This window comes from Coffea arabica, chromosome 2c (genome assembly GCF_036785885.1).
Source record: "Coffea arabica cultivar ET-39 chromosome 2c, Coffea Arabica ET-39 HiFi, whole genome shotgun sequence".
In the NCBI taxonomy this organism is placed as follows: Eukaryota; Viridiplantae; Streptophyta; class Magnoliopsida; order Gentianales; family Rubiaceae; genus Coffea; species Coffea arabica.
Genome location: NC_092312.1, coordinates 36223436 through 36242309, shown reverse-complemented (window position 1 = coordinate 36242309; position 18874 = coordinate 36223436). Strand labels below are relative to the sequence as shown.

General features: G+C 36.9%; 1 protein-coding gene across 1 annotated transcript; it reads left to right on the top strand.

The window, feature by feature from the left end:
* Positions 1 to 1000: 1000 nt before the first annotated feature.
* LOC140035642 (uncharacterized) lies at positions 1001 to 2798 on the top strand. Its single transcript, XM_072076952.1, has 6 exons — positions 1001 to 1204; positions 1291 to 1494; positions 1791 to 1892; positions 1981 to 2058; positions 2446 to 2682; positions 2778 to 2798. Exons 1-6 carry the CDS (start codon positions 1001 to 1003, stop codon positions 2796 to 2798), a joined length of 846 nt encoding a protein of 281 aa, XP_071933053.1.
* The last annotated feature ends 16076 nt before the right edge of the window (positions 2799 to 18874 follow it).

Here is an 18874-nt window from a genome sequence, read left to right as displayed (position 1 = left end):
TTTATACGTGATAAAGTGAAATTTCTAAGAAATTCTTATAACGATAGTATTACTAACTAATACTTGAATAGTTAAGTATAAAAATATCTATTTTAAGACTAATGTACAAGTCTCCCAATTTCCAATCTTATTGTACTCTCAAATCGGTTATTGTCTCCAAACGCGTATTAACTATCCTAACTCAACGAGCTTCCCAAAAATTAATTTTTGAAACAAGTCACTTTAAAAATATAAGTAAGCTATAGTTCCATGAAATTAAGTCTAAAAAGGTTAAACTAAAATATTCGGAGTGAACGGGCATTTAAATATTTAAATGGGCTAGTAATAGGGTTTAAAATAGGAAAACTTGTGAGTTCTCGCATGAGTCTAGTATTACTTCCTCAAATCTCCAATAAATTTGCATTAGCGCGTCTTTCGGAAAAATATCGACGCGAGAGCAGTAAGCACTTAATTAGAACTTATTCACCTTTAATTTCTCAATTAAATTTTTTTAATCTACTATTGATCATTCTTAATTTCCCAAAGATAATTACACTCTCGAATAGAATATCACCTCGAAACACATGTACTCATTATTTTTCACTTAAATGAACCTCCAAAAATTAAATTTGCTAGCGGGACGTTTTAAAAACATAAGGAAGACATTGTTCCATATGAATGGACTTAAAATGGTTGAAATAAATTATTTGGAGAAAACAGGTGAATAAATATTTAAATAAACCAATAATATTCAATAAAAATAAGAAATTTTTCGGGTCCTCACAACAAGGCATGAACCAACTGAAGAAAATCCAAATCAGGATTCTCGAGGTCCACATTCTAATGACACCACCTTCATGTCATGCAACTCGGACGATGCAGGTATTACTAACTGTTTTGAACCAATTCTAGAAGTGCATTTTTTATGTTCATAACTTGCACCTTTTTCTTATTTTATATAGGAAAAGAAACTACAAATGATTCAAGTGAAATGTATCAGAAAACCTGAGGCTCTACATTTATGAAAGAAATTTGGGGTCGGCCTAAGGACCTTCCACGGATTGAGATTAAACTCGATGACAATGGGATCCCAATAAGTGAGAAAACCTCTTTCTCTGAATTCTTGGGCAGTTTGGCTAGGAATGGTATGTATTGTCCAATAGATGTTGAAAGTTGGCTTAAGATGCCAAGGAAACTTAAAATGGACATGTTAGAAGTGATAAAGGTAATGGTAGCTTTTGTATTATGTATGCTTTCTACAAAAATTACTGTGAAGTTATGTCGATTTTCTTGTTCCTAACTACGTTTCAGGAAAGGTTTGCTTTGCCTATGGGACTGGAAGCTTGGACCTTAAGATCTATTGGCAAAAAATGGAGAAGCTGGAAGGCAGATTTAAAGGCTACATATTTTGATCCTGCCGTGCCAAATGCTGAAGCTCGGTTTCAAAAGGACATAAGGGCATGGGAAGAGCAATGGATCAAACTTTGGGCATATTGGAAAAGTGAAGAAGCAAAGGTACAAATCAGCTACAACATTCTTCATAAAGTTGTGTTTATTCAATGCTGTAATCTCGCTTTTGATTTTGAAATTTAGAAACTAAGTGAGAGGAACAAGAAAGCTAGAGGGGAGAAGAAGATGAACCACACAACCAGAAAAAAGTCATTTGCTCATCTTCGGAACCACATGGTGATACTTCATCCTTTTTTTAGTTGCTAATTTTTTTTACTCTCACATGTTTCATTATGTTAGCTTGTTTTTTAATTATATGCTAAATGCTAAAACTATAATTAAAAAAATTCAATTTCTTATAGGCCAAACAGTTGGGAAGACTTCCTACTAGAGTAGAAATATTCAATAAGTTTTATACCTATACCGATGGAACTCCATCAAGTACCATAGTTGCTAAGAATTTGGTAAGGATCTGAGAACACAAGCCTATAAATTAATCCATTAATTTCAAACAGGCTTTTGCAATAACAAGTGTTTTCCTTTATTATGTAGGAAAAAATGAATGAGCTGAAAAATCAGCTTCCATCAGATTCGCAAGATCTAGTTGGTCGCGATGATATATTTGCCCAGGTGGTTGGCCAAGACAAACATGGTCATGTTCGCTTGTTTAGTGACGGTATGAATCCAACGGACTTATGGGAAGACATTCCTAGTCGTAACACATGTTACCGTATAAGTGTTCAACAACTGTCAACATTGGTCCGTTTGGAGGAAAGGCTTCAGTGACAAGATGATGAAATAGCCAGTTTGAAGAAAATGGTTTTAGTTCAACATGGAAGGGGCTCTCCAATTGATAGCCCGAGACATCCTTCATCATCATCTAACAATGTGTCAAGCCAAACTCCATCGTGAGCCACGCGACCTATTCGAGTAAGTATTTACAACTTTTAAACTTTTACATTTGTAATCTGGAATTTGGCATGAGTTTGATTATTGTACTTGTTGGATCTTTATTAGGTAGGGAATATGGTTTCACTAAAAAGTTTGTTTGACCCAACAAAAATCGTCGCAAAGGGATATTTACAGAGTTTGAATCCATTGGATGAGGTCGGGGGACAAGCTCTTGGGCCAAACTGGTATGAAATACAGATACAAGTTGCAATGAGTCCACGTGAGCAATTGATTAGACCATATGATTTGCAACAAACAATTCAAGATGCACTTGGTGCACCAGTTGCTTGGCCTTGTCATTTGGTGAGATATGCACTACTTAAATACATTGCGGATTTTCTGGAATTTTAGTGACTTTGCTATGATGATCTAATGATCCCCTTGGTCTTTGTGCACAGGTGGAACCAGCTGAAGAATGATGGGGACTTCATGGTTATGACTGAGGACTCTCAACAAAATGGAAAGTTTGGAAGCTACTTTTACTTCTTTCAACTTATTAGGGATAAGAGTCTTTTAGTTTGTGCACAAGAAAGTCTTTCAAGTTATTGTAAATAAGAATCTTTCGGTACTTTATTGAGATTTTAGTACTTGCTTTGAGCACTTGTTTGCGATTTTAGTACTTGATATGTTTGTACTTGTTATCGACTTTTAATCGGATGAATTATATTTGAGTATCGACTTCTTCTTTTAAATTGCTATATGCATTCTGCTCATTGGGATAATTTTACAAGTCCCTTGGGATTCTGATTGATGGAATGTACAACAGGGAGGACTAATTGCAGGTTGCTTCCATATAAAAAAAACTGGAAAAAAACTCCTGGCAATTGCAAGTGTCAGCATAGCTTAGCTTTGAAAAACACTAATGACAAATGGCCATGTCGTCCAAAGCAGTGTAAATTCACATGACTATGTATCCTTAAAGCCATATATTAAGACAACTCAAGATGCCTTCATAAACTGGATATACTACTGATCCGCTACTGATGTTCTAATGCTATATGGACACTTTCGATTATCACAAAAAAAGGTTTTTGTTGGCAGAGGAAATGCTATAGCAGCATTGTTTTCCTAACACATTTGAATGCTGCTAAAGATTTGAGGCTATCCCCACATTGGAAGGGACAACACTCGCCCTAAGTGTGAGGATAGATAAAGTGTCAGGTTAGATTATCTATACTGACACCTTTAAATGCTGCTAAAGGCCATTTTTGTTGTAGTGATATGTCTGTGGAAAAATTAGAATATAATTATTGGATTGGTAATGATTTAAATTTACCTACTTAATACAAACTAATGTTAGAGTTTAACTTACATCTAATTTAATTAGGTAAAAATGGGTGACCCAATCTACCTATTCGAAACCCATTGATTAATGGATATTATTAACCCATTTAGATCCAATTAAATTTGCGACATACTCAAACTCAATTATTGATGGGTAGCTCAAAGTAAATAGGTTATTATTTATAGATATAGATTGATGGAAAGAATCATACGATAGGGCTTGCAAGAACGGAATGGGATCGGGCAATTACGTGGAAGACGGCTTGGGTGAAGTGAAGGTAGAGTTTAGGCAAGTAGGAAATGTTGTTGGGAAACTTAGGCTAAGAAACTAAGGTAAGGGTGATGGAGAGTTAGGTGAGGGTATTGAGGAGAGAAGAAGGGAGGAAGGGTCAAGATCTTGTAGGGTGGGGAAAGTGGCTTGGCTAGATGCCATCTAGAAGAGGGTGATAACGTGTGTTTGGTGTACTTTTGGTAAATTTTTAAGTGTTTTATTGCACTTTTTAATAATTTTTAGTATAGTTAAATGTTTAAAATAGGACATATATAATACAATATTTCAATATAAGTTAAACAGTAAAATAAAATTCTTTTGAATTTTGAGCCTCTTTTGCACATAGCTATTTCATATTATTATTATTATTTAAAATATAAAATGCTAGTATAAATTATAGTTTAGACATTAACATTGCACTTAGAATAAATTCTATATTGATAGTGTGCAAGCATCTGGATAATTTTTCATATAACATATTTACATCAAAAATGCATTTAATGATTGGAAACATCTAATGAAGACAACCCATTATTCTAATCGGTGGTGATATTATATCTTCTTCCTTTTCTGAGAGTTACAAGCTACTATTGATAGTTACACTCATACATTAGAAATTTACATTGACACAGTATGTGAATGCTGTAACGACCCCATTTTCCCCTAAGGCGAACCAGAGGGGTCAACGGGCCGCCTGCCCAGCTCTCGCCAGGACTCAGTCAATCACTACAGTTCTCCAATAAATTACAATATGAGATTCAAATAAATACATCACATTCTCCAAGAATTACATATCACACACACAGCGGAATGTACATGTACGTCCATTCAAGTCCAATCAATTAATACAAACCCTAATACTAAGCTATTACACAAGAGGCAATCCCAATTCAAACAATCACCCTAGATCACCTATTATACAAAACAAATCCAAACCTAAGCTAGACAAGATACATGCCATCCAGGCACACAGATAATGTAATACAAGCTCTCCTTTTGTCTCGATTCCTGTGGGGAGAAGAAAAACATTTGGGGTGAGCTAGAAGCTCAGCGAGTGAACAGTAAAAGTAGTAATTAAATAAACTCATCAGTATTGTATTTCAATGCTATCATGGATTAACGGTCCAATGTGCGAATAATGCTCTTTAGAGCCAGTGAAAATCCTTGTACTTAAAATCCAACACTCCCTTAGATCAAGTAATCAAATAAACAGAAACAAGGAGCCATTGTGCTCCAAAGAAAGCATACGCAGTAGTGGAGAGGTTGGTTCTAAGCACAAGATTTTCCCAAGAACTCATTAAAGCCAAAATGTTATGGCACACACACATACACAATGAGATGCAATCGTGTAAGCAATGCAAGAATTATTTCAAGAGGAACTTTTGGAGAAATAGTTAAAGTTCACTCACCAACCACGGCACACGAACCTTTTCCAGCATACATCATTGACTTGCTCAAGTCGGAGCCCTAAATTACAAATATCAAGTCAAGCAAATGAATTCTAAACTTCACAAGTTCCTGCCACCTTTTGGCATTTTAATCACATTTGAAACTACGCTTATCTGATTGACACGATTCTTATGGCGTTACGAAGCTAAGTCATAAACCAATATTTCTTATGAAGACTTTCAAAGTCAAAACGTACAATTTCAGGGTCAAATATCGAAATCTAGGAGAGGACAGAAAACTGTCCGCAAAACAGGGTCTATAAACAGTCAGGGGCAATTCAGTCATTTCTCAAGCTACAGAGGTCCAAACAATCTGAAATTTTGCAGGTAAGTAGCTAACTCATATATCTACAAGTTTCATGTTTTGACCAAAAGCTGGTTCGGTCTACAGTACAGAGAAAATGACAGTCCAAGTTCAGTCCAGAAACAGGGGAAAACTAAAATTACTCTTCTTGAACCAACCTTTTTATACAACCATTACTAATCACAATTAAGGCTAGAAATCCGACTAGCCTATACCAATCATGCACAGGCCAAAACAAGGATGAATGAACTTAAACCAAGTTTAGAAATGTCACTAACATGGAACCTTATTACCCCAATTTCCAAATCATAAGAATTCCATAAAATTAGTCAAGATCACTCACATTCAAATTAATCAAATATTCTCCAACAAATGGGACGGCATTTCCCCTTAATTAACACATATCCAACTTACCATTCAATACCAAATATATCTCAATTCAACTCCATTTTTACATACAAACAATAAGCTAGTAGATATACTCAATTAGGGCCACAATGCCCCTCAATCAAGCCAATTAAAAGCTTATAAACCAACTATTAGAAAATTTCCCCAAATTGAAACCCTAAAAACCGGAAATCACACTACAAGCATAATTTTCTGCAAATGATCACAATTAACGCATAAAAGCTTCAATTAACACCATTTCAATTCATCAATCCAACACTAATCATAACTTTCATATAAAATCAGAAAAATACCCAATAAATCAACAATTCACCATCAATTCCTTCAACCCATGAAATACTCCACAATATAACATATTTAAACATCACAAACCCTAGATTAATTAATATTAGAACCAAAAGGAACTTGTTTAATCAACTTACCTCAAATGCAGGAGAGCTACCAACTTAGAGCTTCCCTTCAAAACCCAATCCATCAAAAGCTTTACACCACCATAGTGCACCCTTGTGTGAAATAGTTTGCAAAATCATTGGTTAAAACTCAAGATATTTGCCAAAAATTGAACTAGGAAAATTGAGAGTATTTCTCTCTATGAAGCTCGGATGAACCAGGGAAGAAAATGAGATATTTTGGCCAAAACAATGAGATAAGAAGAAAGAAAAGGCAGCCGGTCAAAGCTGACCGGCTGTGACACGTCACAATCCGGCCAGAATCTGGCCGGATACAAGGCCGAGGCTGATCAAAATTTTTTCAAAACTGCAGGGCAATCCGGCCAGCTATCCGGCCAGAAACTGGCCGGATTTCCGACCGGATTTGGCCACTGCCATTTTTCGAAACTTTTCTTTTCTTTTCCGAGTTGAAAAGCTGTGTTTCTCCGCTCATCCAACAAAATATACATAAAATGAAAACCCTATTTTTCTGGGGCGTCACAAATGCCTGCCCTAGTTTAGCTTTTGAATTTCTGCCGCCATGATCCCTATGGCTGCCACCCCGGTTCCGGCTGGAGGACATCCGGAACTTTCCGCAGACAAAAAGTCTTTCTTCCAACTGTTCACTGAGGCGCCGCAATCCACTATTGCTATTGTAAAACCATCTTCTCACCATGGAGAGGCTACGGTTTATTTTTCTCAAGAGGAGATCAATAAGGTTGCGGCTCCTTTCAAGCTTTCCCTCGTGGGAAAATTTTCTCATGGCTGGCCTAAACTTGAGGATATCGGGAAATTCTTCCATACATTGGATTTAAAGCAGAATGTTTTTGTAGGACATATGGATTCAAGGCATGTTCTTCTAAGATTTTCATCTGAATCAGATTTCTATCGAGTTTGGACTCGAGATCTTTGATACATAAGCAAATTTCCAATGCGATCACTTCGATGGACTCCATCTTTTCATGTCTCTAGGGAGTCTTCATTAGCTCCCGTATGGTTTTCGCTTCCAGGTTGCTGATTCATTTATTTGACAAACATTGTTTGTTCTCCATTGTTAGTCCACTTGGGCATCCGATGTTTGTGGATTCAGCTACCGCTTCATTGATTCGGCCTAGTGTTGCAAGGATCTGCATTGAAGTTGATTTGCTATGAGATTTACCTAGTCGAGTTTGGATTGGGGTTGAGGTCTCTACTGAAGGTTTCTGGCAAAAAAGTGGAGGCAAAAAATTTGCTACTTTACTGTTCTTATTATTGGCACATGGGCCATTCTCTCGAGTCTTGTACAAAGGAAAAGTGCAAGGAAGAGGAAATCACAATGCAACAGTATCTGGGTAAAGAGATCATTGTTGATATGGAGAATATCTCTAAGGTCAATTGCGTTCCTATTTCCAAGGCTCTAACATAGCTTCCTATTAATGCCCGTAGTTTGCAATAGGCTGAGGGGCATACTGGTTTATCTTCACAACACTATACCGAGGGATTAGGGTTGCAGCAAGTAGATAAGCTCTCTGTGAGTCCAGCAGGAGTCTCGAATTAGTGGTAAGGAACAAGGTGTCTTAATTATTCCTACAAATCATAAGAAGGGACGTTCAGGTTTTATGGAGCCAGAGCCAAAGTTGGTTGAAAGTTCTCAGAATACATACCTTTGTTGTGAAGACCTGAAAATTACTTTTATTTTATTTTATTTCTTTGAATATACTTTCTTTACTTTACTTTATTGCCTTAACTTCCTAGATATTTTTATAAGTGAGTGAAGATTTTAAACATTTTCTCCTATAAGTTAGTGCATGTTGAACTCGTAGTGCATTATGGAAGTGGGACCCATTAGTGAGGTGCGTAATAAATTTAGTGAACAAAAACAGATATTTTACTAAAAGATTTTTACGATTAGAAGTGTTAAGAGTGAATTAGAGGAAAACGATATGGATTAGTGAGATAAGACAAAGGAAAAGCCACCGAAGACCCGAATTCCCATTTGTCTACATTTCTAGAAATATATGATACAATTAAGCTTAATGGTGTTAGTGATAATGCAATTCTGCTTAGATTGTTTCCATTCTCATTAAGAGACAAGGCTAAGATTTGGTTACAATCACATTCCTAATAGATTCACCGCTTGGGCCGATTTATTAAAAAATTTTCTAAAGAAGTTCTTTCTACCTGGCAAGACTGCTAAATGTTGCATGGACATAACTAGTTTTTGTCAACGGGAAGAAGAGACATTGTACAAAGCTTAGCAGCACTATCAGGAGTTACAACGAAGATGCCTTTACCATGGTTTACCCAATTGGCTCATAGTCCAAACATTCTACAATGGACTCACCTACCCAATGAAAATTGATGTAAATGCAGCAGCAGGTGGAGCTTTGATAGGTAAGTCAGCCGAGAAAGCTCAACAACTAATAGAGGAAATGGCTGTAAATAACTATCAATGGGCCAATGAGCAAGGTAATACAAGGAGACCCGCCAGTATGTATGAGCTAGAGTCTATCAACTTGTTGGCTGCAAAATTGGATAATGTGGTGAAAATATCTCATAAGCAAATTGGTGCTAGCTCTAGTTCCCATTCCAATTTAAATGTTTCATGTTGTACTATTTGTAAGGGTGATCATGATGTTTCCACTTTTGCAAGCATTGAGCAGGTTCAATTTGTGAACAATTACAACTGTCCGTGTGACGACCCCACCTCCCCCTAAGGCGTACCCTAAGGTTTAGCGGACCGCCTGCCCAGCTCTCGCCATGACTCACTCACTCACTTCAAATATAATAGGTTATAACCTCAAGAGTAAAAGAAATACCAGTTTCCAAACTTGGAACATACACGTATATTCATTTCAATTTCAAACATTCGTACAATCCCACATATATCAAAAGATGTGAGTTTCAAATACATTCAGTCCTAATCGAGCACTAGCGTGAGTACAATCGCAAAATTCAAAAACTACTAAACTATGCTAGCCTGTACCAGTCTCACGCCTCACTCGTACCCCTGTAAGGAAAACAAATGGCGTGGAATGAACTAAAAGCCCAGTGAGGTTCCGTATAGCAAGTTAACCATTATTGAAAAGTACAAATATCACGTAACAAAATAGCGAGCATAACAAGTTCATGAAAGTGAGCAATAACACTTCAAATAGCAAATGTCAAAATGAGCGAGTGAAAACTCTTTTTGTTTTCCAAAAGAACAATAACACTTCGAATTACAATCAATGTATAAGGATACAGATGGCTCTCAGGAGCCAAATTCCCATTTCTTCACCAGAACTTGATCAAGTATTAGTTGACACTCCATCAACTTTCAAGTAAAGTAACTAGTCCAGTAGTACACCACTTAACTCCAATCTCCGTCCACCAATCAAACCCTTTACCAGGCCCGAACTCCACAATAAATACTAGTGGTAATACTCGAGTATACCTATTAGTCGAGGAGATAACACTCCACTCGACAACACTAGATACCCATGGTTCGTTATCTAATTGACCAAGTCCTTGCTGGCTCGACTCGATTAACTAGTCAGTGGAGTTTGAGTTCTCAACAATTCAATGAGATGACATCTCCAATCGACTGAATCAAGATAAAAGTACAGAGACGGGAATGAGAGGTACCTCCCACTCAGATCGAGTGTGATACATACTATCACTCAATACTTACAAGTCACGTACAAGTATATCAAGTCACTTGCAATAATAACAAGTACACATCACATTAGGGCAAGTGCGATAAAGTACATCTTTACCCAATCATACCAATCACATATCATTCGATCACATTGGTTAAGTATTGAAAACAAGTGTTCAATTCAATCAGATATTTGGAAGCACTCACCAAAGGTCTAGTGCCTCTCAAAAGTCACATTTAGGTCCAACTCCTTGGTTGGAGTCCAAATCTGCGATAAAATATCATTTACGAATGTAAAACTCTCTAGAGTTCGAAACATAGGAGTTTCGCTTCAAGAAAATCAAGTAAATGCAATTCATTCAAGTAGTATTCAAGATACTTAACAAATTTTGAAAAATTCATGCTCACTCGTTTAGATATGATCAAGAAGTGGTTTTGACTTTAGAAGTTACACTTGGTATCAAAGACCGGAAAAATCATATTTTAAAAGGGTCGCTACCTTCACTTTTCAAGGGTACGAGTTCCGGCAAATTTAGTTTATATATCCTGACTAAAGAAAACTCAAATATCATAGGCGATCCAAGTCTATCTTGACCTCAAATCGTCGCTCAAGTCGCAGGTACGTAAGCCTAACTCTCGAGTGAAAATTTGGGCAGCACGCCCTTTGAGTTTACCTATTTTCCAGCCATTTATGGCTTCATTATTTTTCTCAATTCAGCATCACAATCACACATAAGTAATATTACCAACATAGCCCTTCAATAGGCTCCACCATCATTCAATTACAACACAAGTCGAATAAGATAATTGGAAATCAGTTTTGAAGACAAAAGCTAAACAGCAGATTTGACATCTTATAGCGTTTTGGTCACAACTAGAGCTACATTTATCGGATTGGGGTACACTTTATACTATTTCAAAACTTAGACAAATGGTTACAACTTTTATGAAGACAACTCAACCCAATTCATAGTTTATGTGAGGACTCGCAAAAATTTACTTATTTAATCTCCTATTTCTAGCTTATTTAATTATTTATTAAGCCTTTTACTCCGAATATTATTTTCTAAGCTCTTGAGACCTAATTACATGGAAATATAGTTTCATTATATTTTTAAAGTGATTTGTTTCAAAAATTAATTTTCGGGAGCTCGTTTAGTGAAAATAGTGAACACGTCTTTGGAAATCTTGACCGATTGAGAGTACAATAAGTTTGGAATATTGGAGACATGTACAATGGATCTAAATTAGGTATTTTAATGTTTAAATGCTCAAGTGATAGTTATTAGTATTGTCGTTATAAGAATTTCTCGGAAGTTTCGCGTTATTGCGCTTAAATTGGAAATACGCGTTTTCACGCACGCGCTTAATTTAGGAACTTTAGACCCTTATTTTGGGACAATTGAGAGTGAATAATATTTATATGAATATAAGTGCATTAGAGGGTTAGTGCACTAGTGAAACAAACGCAAGAGGAATCGAGTCTGAATCGCGCGCGTACGCGCACTAGTGAGAGTTGACTTTTGCACAATTATGGGCCACACAAATGAAGCTTCTCTTGGAAGCTAAAATCTGATCACTCTCTCTCTCTCTTGAGCTCCAAACAGCCGGCCAGCTCTCTCTCTCTCTCTCAACCTCCAAGTTTCAAAATTTCTTCTCACAAAAATCTCACCAATCTTCATCCAAATCCTACCAAATTTCATACACACTTAGATCCACTCTTGGACACCACATTGAGCTGCAAAAAGGAGCTAAAACTCACGATTTTTCTGGAGCAAAGGGGACCGAAAATCACTGCCTTGGTCTTCAACTAGAGTAAGTAACGATCCACCTTTGGAAACTTGGTTTATGTGAGTTGAATTACACTTATAAGCTTGGATATTCATATGGGTGGTTGTTATTGTTGGAAAATTTTGAATGTGGGCTCTATGAACTCCCACTCTTGGATGATGGCTAATGTGATGATTAATGATGGATTTAATGTTGGTTTAGTGCTCAAAATGGTAGATTAATATTGTATTGTTGGTAGAAAATCATAGGAGGTGCTTGGAGCAAAAGTGACCGTTTTACCCCTGCCTTGTCCGATCATTTTTGTGCAACATTTTGAGGTTCTAATGACTTGATTATGTTTTTTACATGTTATTGTGAGTGTCTACAAAACTTCATTGAAAAATAACATGATTTGGTTGGTCAAATGAGTTGATTTCCAAAGTTAGCAAAACTGGAAAATGAATCCCGTATTGCCCAGGCAGTCATTTTGTATCGTCCATAACTCTGTACTCCGATGTCAAAATTGAGTACCATCAGTGGCATTGGAAACTAGACATTCCCAAATTTGCATTGGTACCAAATGCACGTTCTGGTTCCACTTGAGTGAGCCACACCATTCGATTGAAAATCACTGTCCTGTTTTGTTTCTCTCCAGGAGACAGGACAGGACTTGTATCTTGATGCTCAAAAACAAGTTATTTGTGGATAGAATTTGAAAATGGTTTCTTCTGATAAAATTCAGCTTTATGAATGTGTTTTCGAACGCCATCAACCATGCTCAATTCCAAGTTGAATTGAGTGAGTTGTGGCCATATTTTGAAACTGATGCAGAGAGTAAAAATCCTCTTTTGACTAGTTAAATAGCCTAGCTTGATTTGGGACTTGTTGTTTTGGAAACTTTGATGTCCAACATCTACCAAACTTTATATTAGATGTTCCTTGGACTTTGTTTCACAAATAAACCAGATTTGGGTTGGTCGCTTTGGACAAAATGTTTTAAAAGGAAAGAAGAGCTAGAAGACAGTTTTACATTGGGAAAATTTCTTGAACTTTGATGGTTTAGTTAACTACCTTCCTGTGTGAATTTTCAAATGAAATTTGAGAGAAGAGTAATCCTCATATGGAGGTTTAATTGTACGAAATTTGGTAATATTCTAAGACCATTTTGATATGCAAATGATGTCACAAAATTCGCTCATCGAATCTGGAAAACTTTTCGTTTTCTCTTAGCCAAATAGTCAAATCTGATTTGGGGAGTTTTATTTCAAAAATTTGGATGTCAATGGTTTTTAAATTGCTCAGTGGATGTTGATAAACTCTTGGTTTCAATAATGGAGAGATTTGGAACTGATTTCATGGTACAAAAAGTTTGTAAACAAAAGAAAAGTAAGAAGGTAGTTTAGCCTTGAAACTCTTCATAAACTTTGGTTGTTTTAATGACTACCTTACCGTGAGAGGTTTTGTATGAAACTTGGTAGAAATGTTGTTCACACATGGAAGATTTAGTGTACCAAGTTTGATGTATTTCCAATGCCAACTCGGTGACCAAATGATACTTCGAATATAGTCTTCAAACCTGGAAAATAGCCCAACAGTCTTAACTTTTTCAGCAACTTGGGGCTACTATATCTTGGTGCTCGAAACTCCGTTTCTCGTTCCGCTTGTTTTGTTATACTCTTGGATTGCAACACTAATTGATTTCCAAATTTCAAAGGCTAGTTCAAAACAAGTGAATTTTTCCGAATTTCCAAAGTTGGCCAAAAACCAACTTAAATCTGTCTTGGTAATTCAAGTTACCAATTTTGAGCCAAAATTTGAGTGCCTTTCATTTACATTCGTGGAAAAGTGTCTTCTAATAACTTTTAGTAATTTCAAAGAAGTTTCCAATGGTACCAAGTTTTTCAACTTTTGACATGTAGAATGTGAGATACGATTTTTCAAAGTATCGTATCAAACCTGAAAATTTTCCGAATTCCAAGGGAAGGGGGTTTTCAAATACTCCTTATTCCTTCAATATTATTTGAACATTTTATACATGATTTCCAAAATGAAAACTCGATTGCTCATGTACTTTAAGAAACTCCTCTTGAACCTCGATTTACGAGTAATTGAGGTTCATTTTCATAAGATTTCCTTAGATTGCACTAGCGTACAATCTTCCTCGATAATTAGAGATTTGTAGTGATATTGAGTGGTAGTTGATTATTGTTTGCTCAGGCACTCGAGGGGACCTTCAAGAGAATCTCTGAGCGGACATCTCAAACGCTTGTTTGAGAACTACTCGCTTGTTTTGACTAGGTGAGTGTTCCATATAGGAATACGTAATTGAATAAGTCTAGGACATACTTATTTCATGATTATTAAGTATTAAGTACTATGTGTTAAGTATTTACCATACTCATGTCTATATAAATAATGTATACTTGTATTGCATATCGGCATGAATTGGTTAAATGATTAACCATATCAAATGACCATATGAATTCGATACATGCTTAACTTGCTAGATTGCTTGCTTAGCCTACTCGGTTTTGAAAAAAAATGGAGTCAAGTGTGTACTTTATCACACTCGTTCTCTTTTGAGATGAATAACTCATGGTTGGAAATGCTCGAATAACATGACTTGGTATGCTATGGTTGCATACGTCGTTGGAGTGAATCTCCTCGACTCTCACATGGTAAAAATGGGATAACGGCCAATGATGGCCTATTCATATGACAAATGCCTGTCAAATAACCGTCACTACTCAACCGTTAACCGTCAACCGTTAACCGTTAATCGTGAACCGTTTACCAACCCACATGACTACCTGATTACTTGACTATTTGCTCACATGATTTCCAATCCACATGATTATTTGATATCCGTGAATTACATGCTCCCATGAAATCAACTTGTATTGCTTACGTGCTTACGTGCTAAGTATCCACTTGATTACTTGATTATCATGAATCACATGTTATTTGAATCTGTCTATCATTGTTAGGCGAGTGTGTATTTTACCTCACTCGACCTACTTAAATGATGAATTTTACCTTTTGTCAAATTACTTGGTTACCTGTGCATGTTGTAAGCTCTAAGCTGAACTTGGGCCCTGCCCTTGGTTACTGACCTACTCGAGCCAGGACTGGGCTCGGTCGGGTAGGTTGGAACCCTGGGCCACCGTTTTGGTATACTCGAGTATTACCACTGGAGGGATAAGGTGATGACCAGTCAAATCGAGGGGATCCGGAAGTCATAAGGTGCAGATGACCGACAGAGTTCCACTGGAACATCGTATCCTACAGTATATGTTTAACTTGTATCATGATAATTGTTTCATGCTAAAATGCCAACATGAAATCCTGAGTTATGTCTGTGATATGCTCCATACCTGTAACATGCTTAATTACTCGCACATGTAATAAGCTCCAATCACTCGTGAACTATACATGCCAATGTCTTGAACCATGATAACTGTCTCATGATAAATGTCTCATACCATGATAAATGTCTCAAATTATCCGTACAATGATTATCACCTCATGATATCACGCCATTGTATAACCTTGAACCATGCATATGATATGCCTAACTTACTTGATTTATTTGAACTGTTAGAGTGTCTTGAAACCTCACTGGGCTGTGTAGCTCATCCCACGTTGTGGTTTTCTTTTACAGGGTTCGAGACCAAGGGTGCTCGTGAGTAGTATTAGATTGTTTTCTTTTGAAGACTTTAAGTTATATTATAACGGATGGCTTTTGTACCCTTTTTTTGTTGGATTGTATTTAAGCTTGAAAGCTGCATAATTGTAAGTGTGAGATATTTGAAGTACTTTAATTATGTATTGAAGTTACTTAGAGTATTTTGAGCTTTTGAATGATAGATTGTAGTGAGTTCTGGCGAGAGCTAGGCAGGCGTCCCGCGGATACCCTTTGGTTCGCCTTAGGGAGAAGTGGGGGCGTCACAGTTGGTATCAAAGCTTAGGTTTCAGATCTTTGTAGTGTATCTTAGGCTTAAATGTTTAGGATGCCGGACTGTGGGATTGGTTTGAAAGTTAAATGACTGCTTGTAGCGATGAAATTTAGAGCCACTTCACGTGGTCTCTACAACGGAGCAAGATAGGGCCAAGTGGTGTTATGGTCCTTACTATGTGATTGAGTAAAGGCTTAAGTGCCCTTCTAGAAATGTAAGTTGTGAATCATGAATGTTATAGGTTGTAAAACCTTTATTTTGATAATTGGAGGGAATTTGATATGTATGTTGGGTAGGAATCTCGAATGTGGTGATTTACTCTTGGGACCGGCCGGCTCGAGTTGTGAATTACCTTATTTCGGATTCTTGTACCCGAGTACTTTAGAGTGGAAAGCAACCCTAAGGACTTTAAATCTCCATTTGTGGGGAATAAGAATGAATCGATATTTCATGTGAATGGCTACAGGAAACCAATAATTGTTTGGTTAAGATGGTACAATAATTCAGAGTGGAAGATGAAAAATATCGTAACCCAAAAGATCCTTGTGTTGGGATTGAAATCGAGCATGTTAGGGAACGAGAATCGTCTAGTTCCAATTAATCTAGTAAATCCCTACTTGTGATCTTTCATAGTGAGACGATGGGAGTAGAACTTAAGAGTTTGCACCTTGGAGATGAATGTACTTGTGATAATCACTTGTTTATTTTTGTTATTGACTTTAACTTGGCATGAACTTTACTTGGCCATAATTTGTGTTATGATTTAATGAACTCTAGTTTGTGTTTACTTGCATAGTGATAATATTATTTGTGTAAGTGTCTTCATCCTCTTTAAATGTTGCTACTGGTATATGAGTATAGTTCAATTTTATCTAAGTGTGAGGTTTATGCATATGCGTATAGATTAGCTGTGAACATGGAAACTAGAGGACAACGAAAGGGACGTCAATCTAGACAACCCCGAAATGAAAGAGTAGATAATGGATCTGATATTGACCAAAATGCCGAACTAAGTGCTGGGAGAGGAAATGACCAAATGGGACAAATTTTAACTCGCATGACGGATATTCTAGAGCTCTTAGTAGCTCAACAAGGTCAAGGTGTTGGACAAAGAAACCAACGTGGAAACCAAGAAATAGGGGAGGATCGAGCTTTAGAGCGGTTTCAAAAATTTTTCCCGCTCAAGTTTGCTAGAGGACCTAATCCAGAGGTGGCTGAGAATTGGTTAGAGAATATAAGAAATATATTCGATGCCTTGGATTACACAGAGGAGAGACAAGTCACCTTTGTTGTATTTCAACTTGAAAGAGCAGCCCGAGTCTGGTGGAATGTTATAAGAAACAAGTGGGAAAAGGATCAAACCCTAAGGAGTTGGATAAACTTTGTACGTGAATTTAACGAGAAATTTCTTCCTCCACTTGTTCAAGAAAAGAGAGAAGATGATTTCATAAAGTTTCGTCAAGAAACTTTAAGTGTAGCTGAGTATGAAACACGCTTCACGAAGTTATCTACATATGCCCCAGAATTGGTGGCTACTGAACGGAAGAGAATAAGGCGGTTCATCCAAGAATTAAATTTAGAGATCCAAGATGCCCTTGCCGCAGCACAGGTTGACACATTTAGTGACGCTCTCGAAAAAGCGCAAAGGGTAGGAAGCACAAAATCTCAACTAAGAGCTTTCAAGCAAGGAAAAGAGATGCATCTGACAGTACACTAGGAGAAAAGAGATGGCCAGTCAAACCGAGGGGATCCGGAAGTCATAAGGTGCAGATGACCGACAGAGTTCCACTGGAACACCGTATCCTACAGTATATGTTTACCTTGTATCATGATAATTATTTCATGCTAAAATGCCAACATGAAATCCTGAGTTATGCCTGTGATATGCTTCATACCTGTAACATGTTTAATTACTCGCACCTGTAATAAGCTCCAATCACTCGTGAACTATACATGCCAATGTCTTGAACTATGATAACTGTCTCATGATAAATGTTTCATACCATGATAAATGTCTCAAATTACCCGTACAATGATTATCACCTCATGATATCACGCCATTGTATAGCCTTGAACCATGCATATGATATACCTAATTTACTTGATTTATTTGAACTGTTAGAGTGTTTTGGAACCTCACTGGGCTGTGTAGCTCATCCCACATTGTGGTTTTCTTTTACAGGGTTCGAGATCAAGGGTGCTCGTAAGTAGTACTAGATTGTTTTCTTTTGAAAACTTTAAGTTATATTATAACGGATGGCTTTTGTACCCTTTTTCCGTTGGGTTGTATTTAAGTTTGAAAGTTGCATAATTGTAAGTGTGAGATATTTGAAGTACTTTAATTATGTATTGAAGTTACTTAGAGTATTTCGAGCTTTTGAATGATGGATTGTAGTGAGTCCTGGCGAGAGTTGGGCAAGCGTCCCGCGGATACCCTTTGGTTCGCCTTAGGGAGAAGTGGGGGCGTCACAGTTTATCTAGGTCGAATTTGTAGATTACAGAACTAGAAGTTCATGGTCAGTACTGGATTCAAACGCCAATAACTCAAGCTACACAATTCTGATTGAGCCGTTTTTAGATGCATTGGAAAGCTGAAACATAGGGCTAAAACTTTCTTGTTTTGGCCAAATGCTGATTTGGTAAGGATCAAAGTGAAAAATGAAGCCAGAATTGTGTAATCTCAAAAATGTCCGAAAAACTATACATTTGGCAGTCAAGAGTATTTTTGTTATTTCATGTGATACAGTACTCGGATTGAGCTGAAATTTTACAAGAAAATATATAACATCATTTCTTACAACTTTCATGTTTTAATCTAAGCCCAATTCGGCCTCTAACATGGACGAATATGTAGATCCGTAACAGAGCAGATTTATCACTATCAATGCTGGGAATTTGAAGCTAAAGCTGGAAATTTCTTTAAGTCAAACTAGCATATAATTCCTCAATATTACACATGGCTATGTTATCAAACTATAGCCAATCACTAAGTATCATATAAGAGCAG

What these genes read in the sequence shown, in the direction of transcription:
- LOC140035642 (XM_072076952.1), top strand. Translation starts at nt 1,001, where the DNA reads ATGAAAGAAATTTGGGGTCGGCCTAAGGACCTTCCACGGATTGAGATT. An exon ending in ACATGTTAGAAGTGATAAAG is followed by an intron (nt 1,205 to 1,290) that starts GTAATGGTAGCT and finishes ACTACGTTTCAG; the next exon opens with GAAAGGTTTGCTTTGCCTAT. An exon ending in GCGATGATATATTTGCCCAG is followed by an intron (nt 2,059 to 2,445) that starts GTGGTTGGCCAA and finishes GATCTTTATTAG; the next exon opens with GTAGGGAATATGGTTTCACT.